Below are 20,515 nucleotides of genomic sequence, written 5' to 3' on the forward strand. Positions count from 1 at the left end.
GTCTAATCCTACACATTTGAAGGCTCTATGATGCATTATTGATGCATAATTTATAGGTACGACAGCTGAAGAGAAATGTGTATACTCTCCTACGGAGTAGAGGTATCCCCTTGCATATGTATTCATTAGGTGCTAAGCGGATAGTATTGCTGACTGTACCTACCTACCTACCCTGTACCGCTTTTAAAGATAGTTTCATCTAGGGTCATTGCGCTAGTTTCGTTTGGCTCTAGTTTTCGTCCACTTAACGAAATTCTAATATAAACCTGCATTGCTGCACAAATTTGGACTTATTGCAATCCTTAATATCTAAACAATTTATCTATCTACATAAAAAATATATGTCGCAAGTAGCAAATTAAAAATGAAATGCATTATTTTGCTAATCCGTCAAGTGGATGGAAACTGACACTGGACGGTAAACTGACGTAAAGACAAAAGATAGTTTTAAGTACAATTTCATCTATAGTTCGGGATAAATAGAAATAAAAGGCACAATAATAATATTCTAACATAATTAATGTTGGTTTATTTATTTAAGCAATAATAATACATAGGTACATAACTTATTATGCTATGTATACACGGCGAATTACAATTTATATGTAAATATTTACCAAATATTTGCCTGATGTTTCATTAAACTGTTAAGATTATGTTTGATTTTTTAACGTTTAACAGTTATAATTATAACTTGTTAACATATAAATACATTTTTATGAAATAAGTTTTAATTACACATTCTCATAAAAGAAAGGTAAATGATGTAAGTAATTATATATTCCTTAATAAAATTTCGTTAAAATGACACTTTTAACTTTTAACTTATGTACTTTTAACGATTCAAGACAAATTGCAAATTAGGTACCTATTGTCTGTCAAAGCGAATTTTGCATCAATTTTGCAACCGATAGTGTGACAGTGCCACTATAAATGTCAAATTCCTATGAAAATATGACGGTTATAGTGGCGCGTCCCCATTTTATCGTTGTAAGGTCGGTGCAGAGTTAGCTTAGACGGAGTTTAGGCATACCTAATATGTTTATTTTAAAACCGATCTCATAATAATTAAGTAATTAAACATAAGTAGTGAATAAACATAATTTTAGGTAATATATTCTTACGACATTCCCATTAAAACAGACTATATAATCATCATCATAATTGAATATTAAATAATGTGAGACACGTATAAAGTAAGTAGGTACCTACTTATCTAAAAGGTAACGCTTTTTTACCCTTTAATCATTTTTTTAAATAACTTAGTGTCTTAACTAGTCTCATCACATATTGAAATTTAATATAAATCCACTTTTCATGAAAGAAACCTTCTGTTTGCTCAAACCTCTTAACCTTCACGATTCGAAACATTTAATATAATTAGATAAATTTAAATTTCGTTACATGTTATTTCAGTACAATTTCACACCCATACCTGCACGGCTACCACGAGTTGGCATTTGTCATTTACGTTAGCGACAGTGCGAACTCTATCGCATTCCCTCTCTATCGCACCAACCATCAGTGTGAGGGAGACGGACTGCGATCGCGTGTATGCTGCGAATTTTATTATGGGGAATGACAAATTAACGAGATGGAAACAAAATGTTCTAAGTAGGTATTAATACCTATTCTCATGATTAGTGGTTTTACATAATTTTACACTATGCGTTTTGAGTCTTTTCACAATTAAATTACTTACTTGTGGTCATATTCGCAGTAAAAAAATAAATAGGTGTAAGTACTTACCTAATCAATGATGAACCGTTGTTATCAAGTCTAAAACTTGCTCATAATGTCTCGTATTTCCACAAAAGAAGTTTAGATTTCGCATTTTAGGATCTTAATATGATATGACCACAAATAACGTAGGAATACCCAACACCAGTGAAGAGGTATCTTTATTTTCTGATTTATTGCAGTATGTTACTACAAATACATGTCAACAGTTTTCGGTTCAGACCTTTTCACTAATGGAATATTCTTATTTTAAAGTATAAATCTATTTATAACATATGTATCTGGTGTATTTTTTACCTTACCTTACAGTGATTTTTATAACTTCCATTTTCGAATTATTATTAAGAACACCCATCTATCAATTATTAATTAAGTTCAGATTTTTTAATTTTGATAACTCGTTAATCAATGCTTAGGAGGTATATTATTTTGACGGATATAACTGGTACTGGATGTTATTAAAAAAAATCGAAAATGTAGGTCAGTAAGTAGTTGTAACAATTTCAGTAGGCTATGTATACTATACCTAAAAAACGACTCGACACGACGTGCATATGCATATCTATCCTTGTAGAGTTTTTTCTATGGCCTGTTTATGCCCGTCTCAATTCTTATGGCTCAGAAGAATGAGACCAGCACAAACCCTGCGTATTTTAATACAAGTAGGTATTAAGAGAGATACTGCGCGATACTGGGCCAACCCCGGCCCCATAACGATATCGGTCCTGGGATTGACACAATACTGAGGCCTTATACCCGGCCACGATAGTGTCTAAATCTAAAAACTAATTCATTGTTACCCATACATGGCTTATTATAAATTTCATTTTCTGGAACTCCACTTAATTTACTAATGACTGGTTTAAATCCAACACTGGCCAATTTCCCCAACGGATAAACATGTATGTTCATTAACTTTAACTCGCTTTTAGCCTATGCGTGGTTACAATAAAAACACCTAATTATAGTGAAACTTTTTACACTTTCTAACTACAAAGCTGTTTTTACATACAATACACACAGAAAAAGATATAAGGTACATATCTGTTACAACATGTGGTTATGTATAATTATTTAAAAAATATTGGCCAGTCACGATTACTACAGATCGTAGGAATGAACATTATTTTTTTAGTCTAATTCTATTTATTACAAACAACAACATGAATATTATAAATTTTCGTTTCAAATAGAAATCACCGCCAATAAGTATATTATGTTATGTTAGGTACTTAGTTTAAACAGCTACAAAATGCCTGTAGACTGACTAAAACTAACCGAACAAGCAAACCATTCTAAGTCGATCGTTATTCACATCCATTAAGTTACCCAATTCAAAAGTAATATATTTGCGTACATAGAAGCAGTAAAATGATTCTAAAATGTAATATAATATTTGTTCAAGTACTATTTTTCTGTCTAGTAGTTACTTAATTTTAAAGGAAAGTCGACCAGAACGACAAAGTCAGCTGCTACTATTCTACGTGAGATCAATATCCATATTATCCATGTATTCAACATTTTAAAAGTTTACGAAATTCCATACTTACAAGATAGAAACATATTCATATAGACGTTTTATCAAAGAGCAACAGTTAAATTATTCGAAATTGAAAATATAAATTCAAAAACACCGGCGTATAAAAATAAACACAATCGGTAATAATGATTATTAAGAAACTTGGTCCGAATTAAAAGAAATTTAGAGTCTAAAAATTTTAAAATTTCTCTTAGGTCGATCTCATGAATCAGATATTCAATGTTGGAAATTGGTGATATGGTCGTTTTCAATAAGCTTTAGGTTGTGTATAGCGTTTAGCAAATTACAGTTGTTATTCTAAGATAAACATTTTTAATAACGAAAACTCATCTAAAAATACTTTTCTTAAAGTCAAGACGGTTGATAGTGATGTGAAGAAAATACAGTTTTCTAAACTTTTTGATTTAGGCCCGCTGCACACTAAGGACACGTGAGTACGAATAGAGACTGGAGCTAAGTTAACGCCGCACCTGAGTGTACGGTGGGCCTAGTAGAATAAATAGTTTTATGTGGGGTATATTGATATTGGGTACATCGAAGGCGGTGCCGATTGAACTCGAGGACACGTAAAAAATGGTGAAATTAGGCTGTAGGTAATGGAATTCAGTAGTGTTTCTGAAAACAAAAATATTGAATTGAATAATATGAAGATAACTAAGTATATCAACAATTAAAATAATTGGTATTGTCAATATACTATTGTGTGGTTTTGAATACTTAGATGTAGTTAAACTACAGTGGCTATAAAGTGCTACGCCGTAGCCAGTAAATCTCGATGTAGTTACCGGAAAATTTTGCTACGCGCGTGTGTGAAATACGTGACATGCGCTTAAACTGAAAATCGTAGTTCAAGACCAAAAAAGAAAGACAATGTTGCCACTGCAATAAATTGTTTGTAAAATAGTAAATTCCTTTTTTTATAAATAAACACGCTAAGATAATTTATTTATTGGTAATTTTACTCCTACGATTTAAAAAGTACTTAGGTACTAATTTTTACATAAGTACAAGACGCGCTAGTAAAAAGTGGCAACATTGTCTTACTTTTTTTGGTCTTGAACTACGATTTTCAGTTTAGGCGCATGTCACACGTATTTCACACACGCGCGTAGCAAATTTTTCTGGATAGTTGAACTACGATTATCAGTTATAGATGTTTGCCATGTAGTAAGTTGTCACTCTATTCAAGTATTCATGACTTAAAATTTGCATTGCATCCGGCGTCTGTGATTGGAATGATGTGTTTAGGTAGAGTCAGACCAAGAAAAGTCTCTCAAAAGTCTGAGAAGTGGGCTATCAAATCCGCTGCAGACTTTTCTTGGTCCGACTTTAGGAATAACGGTTAATAAGATGTAGATATATAGAATCTGTTAATACATTACCGAAGAACAGAGGCGCAAAATTAAAGATTTCAATGCATCTGAATAGTTAGGTACTTACCTCAGCCATCTGTCATCCGTACCCGATGTTTACAGACCTAGAAAAAGAGTTCAAGTTAGATTATCGCTCGTCTAACGCTACGTCTTACGTAGGCGAACAACGCGCGAACGCGGCGCGGCGCGGCGCGGCGAAATCAATCCTTTGATGCCCATAGAAGTGTCCTACGTAAGCGATCTCGTTGCGAACGCGGTGCGGCGCGATTTGCACGCGAATGTCAGGCGGCGCGGCGCGGCGCGGCGCGGCGGCGGCCGCTTTCGCCGCGCCGCGCCGCGCCGCGTTCGCGCGTTGTTCGCCTACGTAAGACGTAGCGTAAACCACGCCATAATGATAATGATAACGTATAGACAGACAGATTGTCGTGTTTCACGATAGACGGTCAAAATTGGTGCATTTTGATTGATTCAAAAAACTTACGATGAAACTTTTGCAATAGGTACAAGATTATCGATTTTTAATGTATTCACAAAGATACGCAGTGAAAATATATCCTCAATTTGATGTAGGTACATAGGTACCACTTAAATCCTAAGTGTCAAATTTATGTAGGTATTGTAATATATGATTATTGTCACAAAAGCAAATAGTCGGGGTACAACTTGGGAAAAGCATTGCATTCTTGGAGAGAAGAATAAAGCAATTGGTTTTATTAGTAAACATTATCTCTTAGAAGTTTTTTTTTATTTAAATGTAGGTATACGAAATATAGAGCAGCATCAGAGGCAACAATAAAATGTACGCAAAATAAAGCACGCGTTGTTTACTATTCAAATTCATCCCGTGTCCTTATAAAATGCTTCTAAAATATAACAAAGTTAGCTGTTAAAATAAATATAAAGGAAACAATTGAATTATCTGGCATTTTCTGTTATTATAATATTTAAAACTTTCGCGTTTTGAACACATATTAACCGTCTATAAATGTGAGTTATATATTTTCTGCTGTCCTTTTCACATATTTCACATATTTCCGTTTTCTTGGACGTTGAATTAAGTGTGACCCTTTGTATTAACGCTAAACGACCTATGTACTTACCTACCCACAATATAAATTTGAATAGCAAACTAACCATGTATATAGAAGATATCGAAATGACATTACACATTATACGCCAGAAACATGTTCTACGATAGGACACACAGATAAAGCCAACATTTAGGTATCATCAACTCAACAACGACAAGACGCCTACTTACCAAACTAGGCTTAGTTTTAACGCAATAAAATAACGTTATACTATAAACATTATAACAAGTTACTTCTAAATGAAACTGCTCCAAAGTTGTTCACACACAGTTGGCTGAAAATGTTGAAAAGTTAAGATTAGTCTAATACAGTGATGTGCCGTAGAGTCGGGATTGGCAGGGAACTTACCTATGATCAGAGCCAGGATGACAATTCCGATCACAGCTGCGATTATCATCATCTGAAAACAAAATTATTATCACTAAACGAACTAACATAGATTAACGAATTTCAGGAGTTTTAAACTAATAATCAAATCTACTGACTGAAGAAGTTGACAGTTGACAGATCATATGCATAACCGATTTATAACAAAAAAAATAACTGAATCGGGTATCTGTTGTTTAAAAACATTTCTTAATTAAGTACTGCTTACATCCAGTACCTACTTCCAGAAGTTCCAGGAATTTTTAGTATGCCCTAAGTACTATACGACAAAGTTTACAATTATAAGTTTATATAGGAAATAACATAGGTATACATATAAGTACATATGTACCTTTAAATTCTGCAACCAGAATTTGCTTTTCAGCTTCCCGGCCTGTTGCTCAAACTGTGATGCGCCATGCTGGAGTGCGTCTGAAGTTTAACACCAAACTGAGTTTAGTAAGAAAAAATACTCTGTAGGCAATTCATAATTATATAACCAGACATCGTAAATGTTATAGCTTTTCGGTGCAGCGGAGTGGTGTCAACAAATTTCAACCCTAATGATTAATTAACGTTAATTACGTTAATATTAACCTTAATTTATCATTTCAGTTGGAATTATCTATACCAACTCCGTTAACAGAACTCCGCTGCACCGAAAACGCTATAAAATTTACGATGTCTGTATATGACAAATCAAATGAAATATATCAAGAATGAAATTGATAATAATCTTCCATTAATATAATATATGTTTGTCTATTACCTGCTCTATCATCAAGCTCTGAGAGCTTAGAATCGCGCTCCAGCACCTTTTCGACGTTTGTTTTCATGATGTCCACCACCTAAAATAAGCAAATTAATATAAAATAGGTAGGTCTGGATCGTTTGCACGTATGTGTAGGGTACCTGTACGCAACTGTTTAACAAACTACATAATTATGAAACGTCAGTCCGTAAATAGCTGTCACTGAATGCGCTAGGAAAAAACTGCCTATCACTCATACACAAAATAGAATAATAATAAAAACATTTAAATTAAAAGTAGCTTTATATTCTAGTAATCCTAAAATTCATAATATCCTTAAATTAATTGCATCAATTTTTCATTTGAAGATTATAGTTTTTTTTCGTTACACCCTTAATATATGAGTTATATCGCCTTTGTATTTGTTTTTGTTTTGTTTTTGTCGTTTTATGTAAACCTATATCCCACCAAAAACATAAATGTAAAAAAGGAGAGCCAAGTTCAATACAAAAATTATGCTTGGCTGTGGGGCTCGCCGCAAAAAGAATGGAGATCTAAATGAGTGCCACTGCCAAGTTCTATGCAAAATCCAAATATGTATTTATAGGAACAAAATAACATTATAAACAAGTATTAAACTCTATTTCTTTGCTTTATTGGATACCTATAACAATTGCTGTTATTTAAAAAAATGTGAGATCTTAAAGTAGGTTAGATTTGACTTGGCCAGTTTTCATTATATCAATCATTTTATATATATTGTAATTCTGATAAAACCTGGCCAAGCCAAATCTAACCTACTTTAAGATCTCACATTTTTTTAAATAACAGCAATTGTTATAGGTTATAGGTATTTTTTTTAACTTTTTTTTATTTTTAGATTTTTTCCTACGCTTACACACAATAACCGAGCTGGATTCCAAATTTCATCCTTCTAGGTCATCTGGAAGTAGGTTAGGTTTAGGTACTTATATGTCAGTCCCAATAAAAAATGTTTTTTTTGTATGGGGACCCCCCCTATTTTTAAACTTTATTTTATTTTTAGATTTTTTCCTACGATTACACACAATAACCGAGCTGGATTCCAAATTTCATCCTTCTAGGTCATCTGGAAGTAGGTTAGGTTTAGGTACTTATATGTCAGTCCCAATAAAAAGTGGTTTTTTTGTATGGGGACCCCCCCTATTTTTTAACTTTATTTTATTTTTAGATTTTTTCCTACGGTTACACACAATAACCAAGCTGGATTCCAAATTTCATCCTTCTAGGTCATCTGGAAGTAGGTTAGGTTTAGGTACTATAAGTCATAAGTCAGTCTTAAAATTTACGACTTTTTGACCTTCATACCTTTATAACCGTTTGAGCTAGCTTCATGAAATTTGGGCTTCTAGATATCCTTATGGATATAATTAAACACACGTAGTTTTATGTGTTTACATCAAAGATGTTTTGAGTTATAGAAGGGTCAAAAGTGGCACCAAGTGGTTCGTGTAATATTACACTCGGCGCTGGCTAGCCAGTTCCTTTGCTTGAACTTGGCTTGACACGCTGCCGCGTGTCTAGATAAAGCAATAAAGTGACATACATAATAATATTAATTTGTAGCTAGTATTCTAACAAGATGGCACAGCGATCTTATATCGACATATAATAATAGGAACTATCTCGTCGTACATATAAATAACTTACTAAGCATTTATTACTGTACGATATTTATACAGCGATGGGTAAATAAGATAGCTCTGTCATAAACAAACAACATGTAGGATTAAAGTTGTTTCACATGTAGCCGTTCATCAATACCCGTTCTAGTAATATTTATGAATTATGTCGACTAAGGGCTGATTTAGACGGCGCGCGAACTCGCATGTGATTTTAGTTACATTGCGGACTGTGGATTACGTCCAAGTCAACCGACCAATCAAAACCCGCAATGGTATGAAACTCGCATGCGAGTTCTCGTATCGTCTAAATCGGGCTTAACATCGGGTGGAATAAGTAGCTTTTATAGTATTTAATAAGCTTAAATATGAATTACCTCGTCAACTTGCGCCTGTGTCTGCTGGAGGCGACGCTGCGCCGCGATCTGCTGGGGCGTCTTGGGCCCGCCCACGGGCATGTCGCCGTCGGCGGCAGGCGCCAGTCCGCCCTCGGTCGCCCTGTAATATACACCAATACATAAGTATACTATCACGATTATTGACGAGCCTTTATACACAAAGTATGTGGATTATGAACTCGTATAACTTTACCCCGAGATTATGAGAACAGGTCGATGTTATAATTTGAGCGAGACTAGAATCCAAGCGATTTTTCACCCAAGAGTTTGATTAAAAACTATCAATTAGGCAACTTAGTCGTAATTGTTTCTTATTTGGATGATCTGATAATGGATAATCTGTGAAGTATTTCCAATTGATTTTATGTCGATTATATCACATAATTATGTATCTACTACTAGTAATACAGTCAGAATCGGACATTGGATACCGACGTTTGACAAGTGTAGATGTAAACAGGGTCTTAATACTCGGTATTTTGGTAAAGTATACCGTGTTTATCTTATTTTTTTTTACTATTATATCTCTTGTTAAGATTGCTAAGGTAAGTTAGCATTATGTTGGATATTAAAATTAAATTACATTTTCTTTCGAGGTGACCGGTAAACGACCATGAGTCACGTTTCTTTTATGGTTTATTCACCTTGGTTTCAGTTGTAAGTATTTGAGCAAATTTCAATGGGTATCTCTACCTATTCTACATTACATCACTTCACCTTACATGTAAAACAAAATCCCCCGCCGCGTCTGTCTCTCTGTATGTTCACAATAAACTCAAAAACTACTGAACGGATTTTCATGAGACTTTCATGTACTTATCAATAGAGTGATTATTGAGGAAGGTTTAATTAAGTGTATAATTTGTTAATTCGTTTCGCACGTTTTCGCAGGGGCGGATCGCTAGTTTAATTAAGTAGTTGAGAAATAGCGTTAAAATATGACGACGTATGCCTACAACGTAGAGCTACAAATTAACTCGTTCGTAACAAGTTATAAGGTGTATTGGGATATCTTCGAAAGCGGCGTGATTTAGAAAATAATAAATGTATACTGAACTACAAGCTCATTCTACTGTAAGTAAGGAAGCATGATGCTTTGGTAAGTGTTACTAAAGTATGAAATATTTCTAGTTTTGTAGTTATTTGCCGTTTTTAAAATTACTCCGCTTTCACAGTTATCCCAATGCATCTTATATATTATGCTTTGAAATTATTCGTATTGCCGGCTCCGTTTATGTAACCAAATCAATTAGTTTAAATGGGATTTAGATTCCAACGTTCGCGTAGCTAGCCTCTCTATCTAAGTACCAATTTGAAATGCATTACAGCCGTGACCTTTGGAAAGATATATGTATATATATATAGATCGCCCTCGGGTCTCAAGTTTCCTAGGCTCTTAGTAAACGTCCCAGTAAACGGGCTCGCAGTAAGTGTCATATGATATCTATCTGTACAAGTACACACCAACATATACATACTTAACTAATTGGCTTTAAAGTAGCTTCGTATAAAATGAACAAATCTGAATATCAGGTAATATTACAAGGCCTGATTAATTATTGTCAATTCTTATCTTATTGGCTTGAAAAATCAGTGATAAGTAGTTCTTACCGTTCTTAGTACTTTATAAGTAACTATGGACTTTAGCCTATACCTCGTTTTTACCATTTAGTAATACTTATTATAGTTTTATTACATAATAATACTATAATATTTTTAAAATTTTGCAAATTTGCATATTGGATTTGAATGAATCAAAACACAAGTTTAAAAAATCAGGGAAGGTGTATTTTTTATGCGTTTTTTTATATATTAGGTAACCTTCTTAAATATCTATCTATCTTACTGCCTTAGTAATAAAATATAAATAATATAATAAATAAACCTTATACATAAGATATAAGGTACTTGCGTTTTAGACACACGATAAAACCGCGATGAAATTTGCAATGCCTGTCTGTTATCAAATGGGACAATATACACCTAAGTTTAATCAGGATCAGTTTAGTATTTATTTCTTAAGAAAATACCACGATAACTTTAACGTTGCTATATTGTACCTACTATAAATAGTAAAACACTTAGATGTCCATTATATATCCCTAGTACCACCCCCGCATAAAATGTACATCTAACAACGACGGTTCCAGTTACCGTAACAAAGAATGTATTTTTAGTCGTATTACTTTATACAGTACAAATGGTAAATAGCCTCCCACGCGCCGTGAAATATCAGAGTTTATTCAGATAGGATCTCACAGCTTAGCACGTGCGCTTCAAATGGTATTTACTCCAAGGACCTAACAATTAACCGTGCTCCGTATGTTTTAGAAATCGCAAAATAAATATAAGTACCTACGGGTGCTTTTACAACAATGTTTTATGACGTGAGCGTGTAGCTAATTATGGTAGTTAAAGCTGAGTGGGCGTTATTTTAGTTAAAGACTAAGTAAAGTTCTAGAGATCATTAAGTCGTAAATATTTTTTAGCACATTTTTTTTTACTTTATTTCATACTGTCAATATCCGTATTATACATACTTTGTCTTCCATACCACGCGTCACGTTTACACCAAAACTTAATAAAATATCGGAGTAATAGTAATATAATATACCTACTACACTTTAATAATTTAATACCCTCTGGCTACTGTCAAAACTTTGTATCTCAGAGGGGAGGAGGGAGAATTATATTACAAACTCTACTCTTTGCCTGACTCTAGTTTGCCATGTTACTCTTCTCACTTTTCATGTTGAAGTAACATACACATGTATACACACACAACATACAGAACATTTAATAAAGCAAAATAAATTCATAAAAAAGTAAGGTAATGGTAAACTAACTTAATGCCATATATAGTACTTAGGTAGGTACTAGGTACACAATTTTGATAATTATGAGAAAAAAACAGCTATTTAATCTAATAGGTATATAATATCCTCGCGTTGATGCTTCTCCACAAGCCTCTGCCGCCAATAATTCCCCCATTTCTGCGTCATCACGTCTCGTCTAGTGACCTTGTACCTACTTATTGTCATTCTTTCGCCGAAGAAACATCGCCATGGGTTATCAAACATTTATATATGTACCTAGTATTGATATATTATAATTCACCAAAGTGAAATTTGCTAAATTAGGTGCAGATAAATGTGATTCGGTCTGGTCTGCAACAGAACTAACGACTCTACTATAGTCACTATAGATCACATCTGTAAACTTTGCGAACCTCATGCGGGTCTTATCTGATTATACAAATCGCTGGTAGGTAATGAGGAGGATGTAATTCAATTAACCTGGAGAAAACATAAGTACATATACATTCGATTTTCAATTGTCCTATTACTTACTAGATATATAGGTATTTAGTGGTTAAATTATAACAAACACGAATATTTTGAAATGCTCTTAAACATTCATTTAAACACTTACTTTCAAATTTAAATTATTTCAAATAAATACTTTCATCATGTATTAAGTTATTTAAGTTTTATGATATATATATATATATATATATATATATATATATATATATATATATATTTAATGTGGACATGTGCAATTGTTCATATTCCGTTATGGTACTTATGTCATTTTCTCAAGTTAAATAGGACACGAGGAATCTAATAAATCAGACGTTGACAATGTGTAGATAAATTGAACTTATATTTAACTAATTAATTAAAAATGCCTTTCTTAACATATTAGTAAAACTATGATGCTACAAAACTTCATACAGTCGGATATCTGCATAACCAGGTTCAATCGATACGCAGACGATCAACCCCTATTTTCTGACCCTTATCGGACTTGATTTGCATATTAATCTGTATTCACCGGCATTGGCCCATAAACTCCAATTGCACTTTTCATTATTGGAAGTATTTGCTGTGTTAATAACAGGGGCCTACTTGTGAATATACTAATATTATATTTAAGTATCTTAAAATTAAATGACTCATATACCTAACATCGATCGATCATAATAAAGAAGTTCGTTTGATCGTCTATTATACTGAAATAAATAAAGTAAAATAACGAATTATTGTTTAACGCAAGTAGCCAGTAAGTAAGTAGGATTACACCCTATTGATGCCCAGGTTCCACTCTCAAAAAATAAAAAGAAATCTATCTATGAAGTAAATAATAATTAAATAAGAATATAACGAGTTGGAAACGTGTGTTCTGTTAATGGAGCTGATTTGGCACGCGAGCTCACTTAGCCTCACTTGACGTTGCTCGTACTGTTGCTAAGCTTTGGGCATACTGCCAACAGCTGGCAGCGTTTTGGCAGCCATCTGTTTGCATTGTTCAACTTGTTTGCAAATAAAACCCTGCTTCATTTTGAAAGTTTAGATCACAAAATGAAATACCTATAGGTATCTATGGACTTCTCATAGAATGTATGTACCTTTGGTGATAATGTTTTGTATAATGACGTTATGAGAATGCTTATTTCTACACAAAGTAGGCTTGTTTTTAGAAAATTAGATTCGAAGAGTCTTTACACGTTCCTAGTTAATCGTTCCACAATACGAGTTGTAGGATGGGTGATTAAAAGAAAGTAAGGTTTAGCATTATTGAAGTGTCAAGCAAAATAATCTCGTTTGATTTATGTTTACTGTACTGGAAATATCAATACTATATATCAATGATTGAATCAGTGTGTCAGGTAATAAGTGTTACTCACATTTTGCCTCTTTCCAATACTTTTTCGACGAAAACTCCTTCAAAGGTGACGCTGTTATTGATTGGTCACTCCGTTCCAGCCAACGATGTGAATTCACCGATAAATTTTAATTATGCGCCTATAACGTGTCGTCACGACCGACCACCAAATGATAGATTTTATGAATGGAAACCTCGCACTAGATTTTCCTACGAATGTATCGGGCACTGTTCTATTTTTAGTAGTCAGCTTAACAGGCCATAGAGAGCCTTAATCGCAGTAAATGATATCCGTTGAACACATACAATTGTCGACGTACAAATACCCGCTTATTACAGCGGTACGGTATATAAAATGCGAATTTTCCGAAAATATATTTAGAAGAGAAACCTTCTGCGGCCAGGTTTCCCGATTTGTATGGAAGAGGGCGCGTTAGTGCGCCGTAATATGAAAGCGTTATCTAAAAATATCGTCCCTTTACAGGTAACTTGAATATTGGACTCTAAATACACCGTAAAGAACTTAAATTCGTTTAACTTAAATATCGGTAGCTTCGCTTGTGTGGAGGGTCAGTGTGATCGTGTGAGTGATGTTTTCACGCCTGCGCCCTGGAGGTTTTGTCGGCGCTAACAAAAATCAATTCGGTCCGTACGTGGGTGTTACGTAATGAGACATGTTCGTGTCGTCGAGTCTGCCTATAAACAATTGGTATTAATTACAATAAACCTCTTAATTATTAAATATATGCTGGAATTGTCATATCGCTATTTCAGGCGTCTTTGAAGATGAATATTTAAATACTGTAACTTAAGTATTTAATTAACAGGGTTTAACAGAGACGAGTGATTCTACTTAACTCTGAAATACAGGCTTTGTCAGAGTGGTTTCGTCAATACTCGTGGGTTAGGTTTCCGTAGCCTAAACCACGCATTCATCTAAAACATGTTCAACACACGCAATAAAAAGAAACTGACTCGGCAAAGGTTACATAAAATAAATAAACTCAAAAAAATTACTTAAAATCGGATTTATAAAAATGTTTTAAAGCACATTATCATAATACTCTTGATAACGTAACGTGCTTGTGAACTATTAATAATATTTTTTTTTTATAAAATCCTTTCATTAGCAGTAGGTAATATCTTGGTCATGTTTTTCCTTGTAATAGTTTAGTTTCTCTTCCTTGTTAATTCAAATGTAGTTTAACTCCCACTGGGACTGGTATAGGTATGTTCATAGCAAATATTATTTTTTCTCTTTAACTTATTGTTTTGTATTTGGCTAAATAAATAATAATAAATAAATATTGGAGACATCTTAAACTAAAAACGTAGTATTTAAAAATCACAAAGGTCAAAGCGAAAACGCTTGGTGGGTGGTAGGAATATCATGCAGTTTTTTTTTTTTTCTTTTATGCTTTTTGCTGAGGGTCAATCGGTCCTCGCTAGGAGTACGGGCGGTCGATTGCCTTTAAGTTCAAGTCCAAAACAATATGGCAGTCAGGCGATCACGTGTTTCTATATTGTTATTAGATATCTGTCTGGTCGCTATTCGTAGGCAAGGCGTGTTGGGTTGTTTCAAGCCGAGAACCAAACCCGCTCGCCTCGACGTGACATTGGTAGGTCATGCACTCGACCGCTTCCGGCCTAGTTCCGCGAAGACCGATCCACTTCCTGTCGGACTTGTTTAGATTGGCGGCTTGGAATATATCACATCGATCACTTTAATCAAGTTGTGTCGATAATTTATTACCTCGTCGGTGGCAAAAAACATACGGCCCGCCTGATTGTAAGCAGTCACCGTAGCCTATGGATGCCTGCAACTTCAGAGTCCTTACATGCGAGTTGCCGGCCCTTTAAAAACCAGCACTTTAAGAACCCCAGTTATTATGGATATAGTAATTCAAATGCCGCATGTAAAAAAGAAGTTAGGTACCTATTAGTTATTTTTCCTAAATGATATATTTTTTAGGGTTCCGTACCCAAAGGGTAAAACGGGACCCTATTACTAAGACTTCGCTGTCCGTCCGTCCGTCCGTCCGTCCGTCCGTCTGTCTGTCACCAGGCTGTATCTTACGAACTGTGATAGCTAGACAGTTGAAATTTTCACAGATGATGTATTTCTGTTGCCGCTATAACAACAAATACTAAAAACAGAATAAAATAAAGATTTAAGTGGGGCTCCCATACAGCAAACGTGATTTTTGACCAAAGTTAAGCAACGTCGGGCGTGGTCAGTACTTGGATGGGTGACCGTTTTCTTTTTGCATTTTGTTCCGTTTTTTTTTTTGCTTTATGGTACGGAACCCTTTGTGCGCGAGTCCGACTCGCACTTGCCCGGTTTTTTTGTAATCCTTCTAGCCTAAGTATACATATAGTTGGTACTAGGGAGGATTCCCTACGAAGCTGGTTCGAATAATAAGGGCAATTATTTTATATGTGTGTTTATTAAGAATAATTCCAGAGTTAAAGTGTCCTTCTATGGAATAATGGAACTTGCTAACTATGTAAACAAACGTCACTAGTAAATTCATCATTTTTGACAGTTTCAATATGGCGGTTTGTTTACATAGTTAGCAAGTTCCATAGAATGACACTATACCTACTTATAACGTATAAGTAAGTACCCATTATCGTCGTCTAGTACCAAAATTGTGTCGGTTTACTTCAAACTCTGGTAAATTAAATCCATTCGACGCCCTCAGCAAATATCTACCTTTTCTACCCGAGATCGGTTTTTGAATCGTATCACCTTTTTTTGCACTACAGATAGATTTATAAGACAAACGGTTACCGGTTTTTCAATCTTTTATCTCCGGTTTTGTCCACCGGATTTTGAAAGAAATGAATACTTATTTTTTTATGCATTTTTTAAACATTGTTTAAAAAACACTTTTTTCGTATCTAGTTTGCAGTGAAGGGTCTGTACATGTACGAAATCTACATATTTGGTTTCGTCTTTGACGTCTCGAAAAACGTGTCCAGGGTTTTAATTTTAAACTAATTAACACAAAAGTTATTGCCAGAAAACCAGTTTTTTAACCTAAAACTGTTCAACTTTGATGCCAAATAGCTTAAAGTCGTTGCTGTTAATATAATAAGCTACAAAAAAACATTAGAAAACTAAGGGATTCAAATCGAAGGTCATTGGCTTGGGGGAGCCCCTTAATACCAAAATCGCATAATCTGCCAGATGTATCTACCCGAGTTTGAAGTAAAGCGATTCAATTACAAGCTTTGTTTAGTTATTATTCGGGGCTAGGCTAGGTTGATATGTTTATTTATTTAAGTATATAACATTTACTAGTGAAATTTACGTTGCTTGCTTAATTTGATTTTAGAATTGCATACGATGAATCGGTATATATTTAGGTCAAGTAAAATCTAAATTAGTACTTAAAAAACACAAAAAAGAATAAGTATCAATATATGTTATGGGTTTGAGATTTGCTTAACTCCCCAAAAAGCAGTTAAAGTTTATATGCTTTAAAATAAACAAGTATTGTAGGTAGGTATATTTATTTGATTGTGAAATGTTCTAAGCTTGAATATTGGCACTCTAACTACATGTGTCGTTTTATGATTTTGAATTGCAATATGTACCATAGAGCACGATGAAATGCGTTTTTGTAAGCTTTATTATTGGTAAGTAATTACTCAATCTTGCTAAGAATAGATATTAATGATATATTAATGACAAAATACCTCTGGACTCTCTAGTGAGCAGGAAATATTTTTCCGAGGTCCTTAAGAATGTGTGCACTTGTCCTATTTGTCCGAGAAATTAATCTTATGAATGTTAAGTATGTATACATATATTTAATTATGAACAATGAAACCATTATGATAGCCGATGTGTAAATAAAATTTACTTTAAATTTTCTTTCAACTTTCAGTAACTATTTTAATAATCCAATCCCGTCAACATTTTATAACAGTAAGTATTTTCTAGTTGCAAATATTTTTGTCATACTACAAATAGTATAATAAAAAACAAAAAAAAATATAATGTCGGTGTCCAGTACGGATATGATAGTCGTATTTGTCTACGTGACAGCGTGATAAAACGGTGTCCGTCAAGTCAAGTCAAGTCAAAAATACTTTATTCATGTAGGCCTAGTAACAAGCACTTATGAACGTTTTACATAATAATATATTATCTTAAGCTAATTATCAGAGCAATTTATTGAAGTTAATATTATTCCATAGTAATATTGGATTATTATACAGATCAAATTTAATACTAAGAATTTCACAAAAAGATCGTCAAACATAAAAAAAATTGTATAAAAAATACTAGTCTAGAATGTTTCTAGAATAAAATCTAAATGTCAATAACAAATGTCAATAAAACTTAACAAAGAAGTACATACATTGAATTATCTATTTCGAGTCACCATTAATCCCACGTTGTTTTATCACTCATGTAGTCTTGTGTGGTATAATAAGCTTTAGAAATAAGTTTACGCTTTACATAATTTTTAAATTTATTAATTGATAATTCAGTAATATGGTTTGGAAGTTTATTATAAAATCTTACACAATTACCCATGAATGATTTTTTAATTTTATGGAGCCGTGTGAAGGGCACTGCGAGCTTATGTTTATTTCTAGTATTAATATTATGAATGTCACAATTTTTCCTAAAATTAACAATATTTTTATGTACATACAGAATATTCTCATAAATATATTGACAGTGCACTGTCATTATGTCAATTTCCTTGAATTTATCTCTAAGTGAGTCTCTATGGTTCAATTTATATATTGCTCGAATAGCCCGCTTCTGCAGAACAAAAATGGTATTTATCTCTGAAGCACCGCCCCACAGTAAAATACCATATGCCATAATGCTATGGAAGTAACTAAAATATACTAATCGAGCTGTTTTCACATCAGTTAACTGACGGATTTTGCTCACCGTCTCTTTCTATCCCGAGTTAAAAAGTGACAGTTGTTTTATCACGTGGATTAATGTGGATAAAGTGATCCATAATAGGCTTGCTGTATGTTATTATTTCAGCCACTTCATCATTGTGTTCTGGCTGAAATCTGCAACCACACACGGTTAACGGTTTGCGGACAGGATAAGAAGAATTCCGAACTCCGGATTTTCAACGACGAATGTGACTTGTTTGAGTTAAATTGCGACGGTCATAGAGGTTCAATATTTTTATTAGTTACCTTCTCTTTTTAATTTCGCTTATCGATATAATTCTTAAATGGTGATTGTAGGTGTATTTTTTTAAATACAATGAAAATGAGCACATTTAAATCACATGTAACAGCAGGGATTTGCAGTCACAGAGTCACAGATTTAAATGGCTATGAATAAAAGTTCTAGTGTTGATTATAGGTAGTTCATTTAATTACCTAATATCTGGGAGACCGAACTTTGCTCGAAACCTCGATATAGCAAATTTCATAGAAATCGAAGTCGTTTTCGAGATCCCTGAAATATAAATACAAAATGTACTCGTATATATACAAAAATTGCTCGTTTAAAGGCTTTAGATTTTTAGCATGACTGTCCAACTACTAACTATATATCTTGATACGAAACGTATAACTTATTGTGGAAGTGAAATAGACTAAATGTTTTATTTGCTTTTAGACTTCGTACCAGTTAATTATTCAGAATGTTTTCAACAAATAAAAAACAAAATGCCAGTAGATATTTATAGTAGCCCAAGAAGATATAATAAAAATATATTGCAGAATATGAATGAAGAAAGGGTGGAAGCAAAGACGACGGTTACTTTGAAAGGGTTTCGGTTAAGGAATCCAACATTGTGGCTACCTGAAACCACTGTTACTCTTACTACGACCCCTACTACTTCTACGACTCCTGCTCCTACTACTACTACTCCTGCTCCTACTATGACTACTCCTACTACTACTCCTGCTCCTATTACTTATCCTGCTCCTACTATTACTCCTGCTCTTACTAATACTCTTGCTCCTACTACTACTCCTGCTCCTACTACTACTCCTGCTCCTACTACTACTTCTACTACTACTCCCGCTCCTACTACTACTCCTGCTCCAACTACTACTACTTCTATTGCTACTCCTGCTCCTACTACTACCCCTGCTCCTACTACTACTACTCCTACTACTACTCCTACTCTTACTACTACTACTACTACTACTACTCCTACTACTACTACTACGGCGAGAATATCTACAGTCATATTAAGAAAGGAGACGGTTTGGAGAAATGGAAAATTATATATGAAATTAGTAAAAGGTCTAATACCCACATGAATATCCTCAAATTACGAACGAGTTGGGTGGATATAATATAACTAATATAAGTAATTGATCTTTAGAGATCCTCATAACAAACACTGTCAATGTGCGATATTTTAATATTAAATGTATACATGGCTATTTATTATTTTAGTACCTACCGTAATTATCGGTCTTCTGTAAACATGCACCCACTGGTGCTGGTACTGCGCGTACAGTCGCCATCAGATACATCGGAGCGGCCAAGGTGTTCACAATATCTGAACACACACTCTAACGCCTTGACAATAGATATGTTCGGATATTTGTGAGCGCCTTGGCCGCTCCGATATATCTGATGGCGACTGTACCTACTTAAGAGTCCGCATCAAGCTCGGTTCTCCATACAAACGTTACGCTCTCATTATGAAACGACTGGCGAGCTTGCTCTGATACTTTATACATACTATAGGATAAGGTATATCTATGCCAGTAATTAGTTATGTAGCTTCAGGTAACATAGTTAAAAAATTTCAGCGATTTTAAGTTTTTCATACCAAACTTGTTTTTGCTCTATTTCGTTTGTTTTATAAGCTGGAGTTGCTTAATAATTATAGGCATAGATTGTACCTCATGTCATTGTATGTGCAAAGTTTCATTACAATCCAACAGTACGTATAGTACGTTTTCTTTAGA

The 20,515-nt window shown here is 34.0% G+C and overlaps 2 protein-coding genes across 5 annotated transcripts; one reads left to right on the plus strand and one right to left on the minus strand.

The window, feature by feature from the left end:
- Positions 1–498: 498 nt before the first annotated feature.
- On the minus strand, positions 499–14,034 carry LOC134666516 (neuronal synaptobrevin-like). Of its 4 annotated transcripts, none has more exons than XR_010098517.1 (8): positions 13,611–14,029; positions 8,900–9,020; positions 6,880–6,958; positions 6,463–6,542; positions 6,093–6,144; positions 5,915–6,018; positions 4,721–4,757; positions 499–3,895 (listed from the first exon to the last, which is right to left on the minus strand). XR_010098517.1 is itself a non-coding variant. In XM_063523715.1 (7 exons), coding segments are annotated over exons 1-6 (342 nt in total). In that variant the 5' UTR covers positions 13,613–14,030; the 3' UTR covers positions 499–3,895; positions 4,721–4,749. The 4 variants fall into 4 exon arrangements, 1 of the variants encoding a protein (XP_063379785.1); XR_010098518.1 differs by having other exon boundaries at positions 4,721–4,797; positions 5,036–6,018; XR_010098516.1 differs by having other exon boundaries at positions 4,721–4,797; positions 5,036–6,144; positions 13,611–14,034.
- Positions 14,035–17,201: 3,167 nt separating this feature from the next.
- On the plus strand, positions 17,202–20,013 carry LOC134671240 (UV excision repair protein RAD23 homolog). Its single transcript, XM_063529043.1, has 4 exons — positions 17,202–17,233; positions 17,485–17,525; positions 18,612–18,750; positions 19,203–20,013. The coding sequence occupies exons 1-4, from the start codon at positions 17,203–17,205 to the stop codon at positions 19,853–19,855; spliced, it is 864 nt and encodes a 287-aa protein (XP_063385113.1). The 5' UTR covers position 17,202; the 3' UTR covers positions 19,856–20,013.
- The last annotated feature ends 502 nt before the right edge of the window (positions 20,014–20,515 follow it).

Source organism: Cydia fagiglandana, chromosome 1 (genome assembly GCF_963556715.1).
Source record: "Cydia fagiglandana chromosome 1, ilCydFagi1.1, whole genome shotgun sequence".
Classification (NCBI taxonomy): Eukaryota; Metazoa; Arthropoda; class Insecta; order Lepidoptera; family Tortricidae; genus Cydia; species Cydia fagiglandana.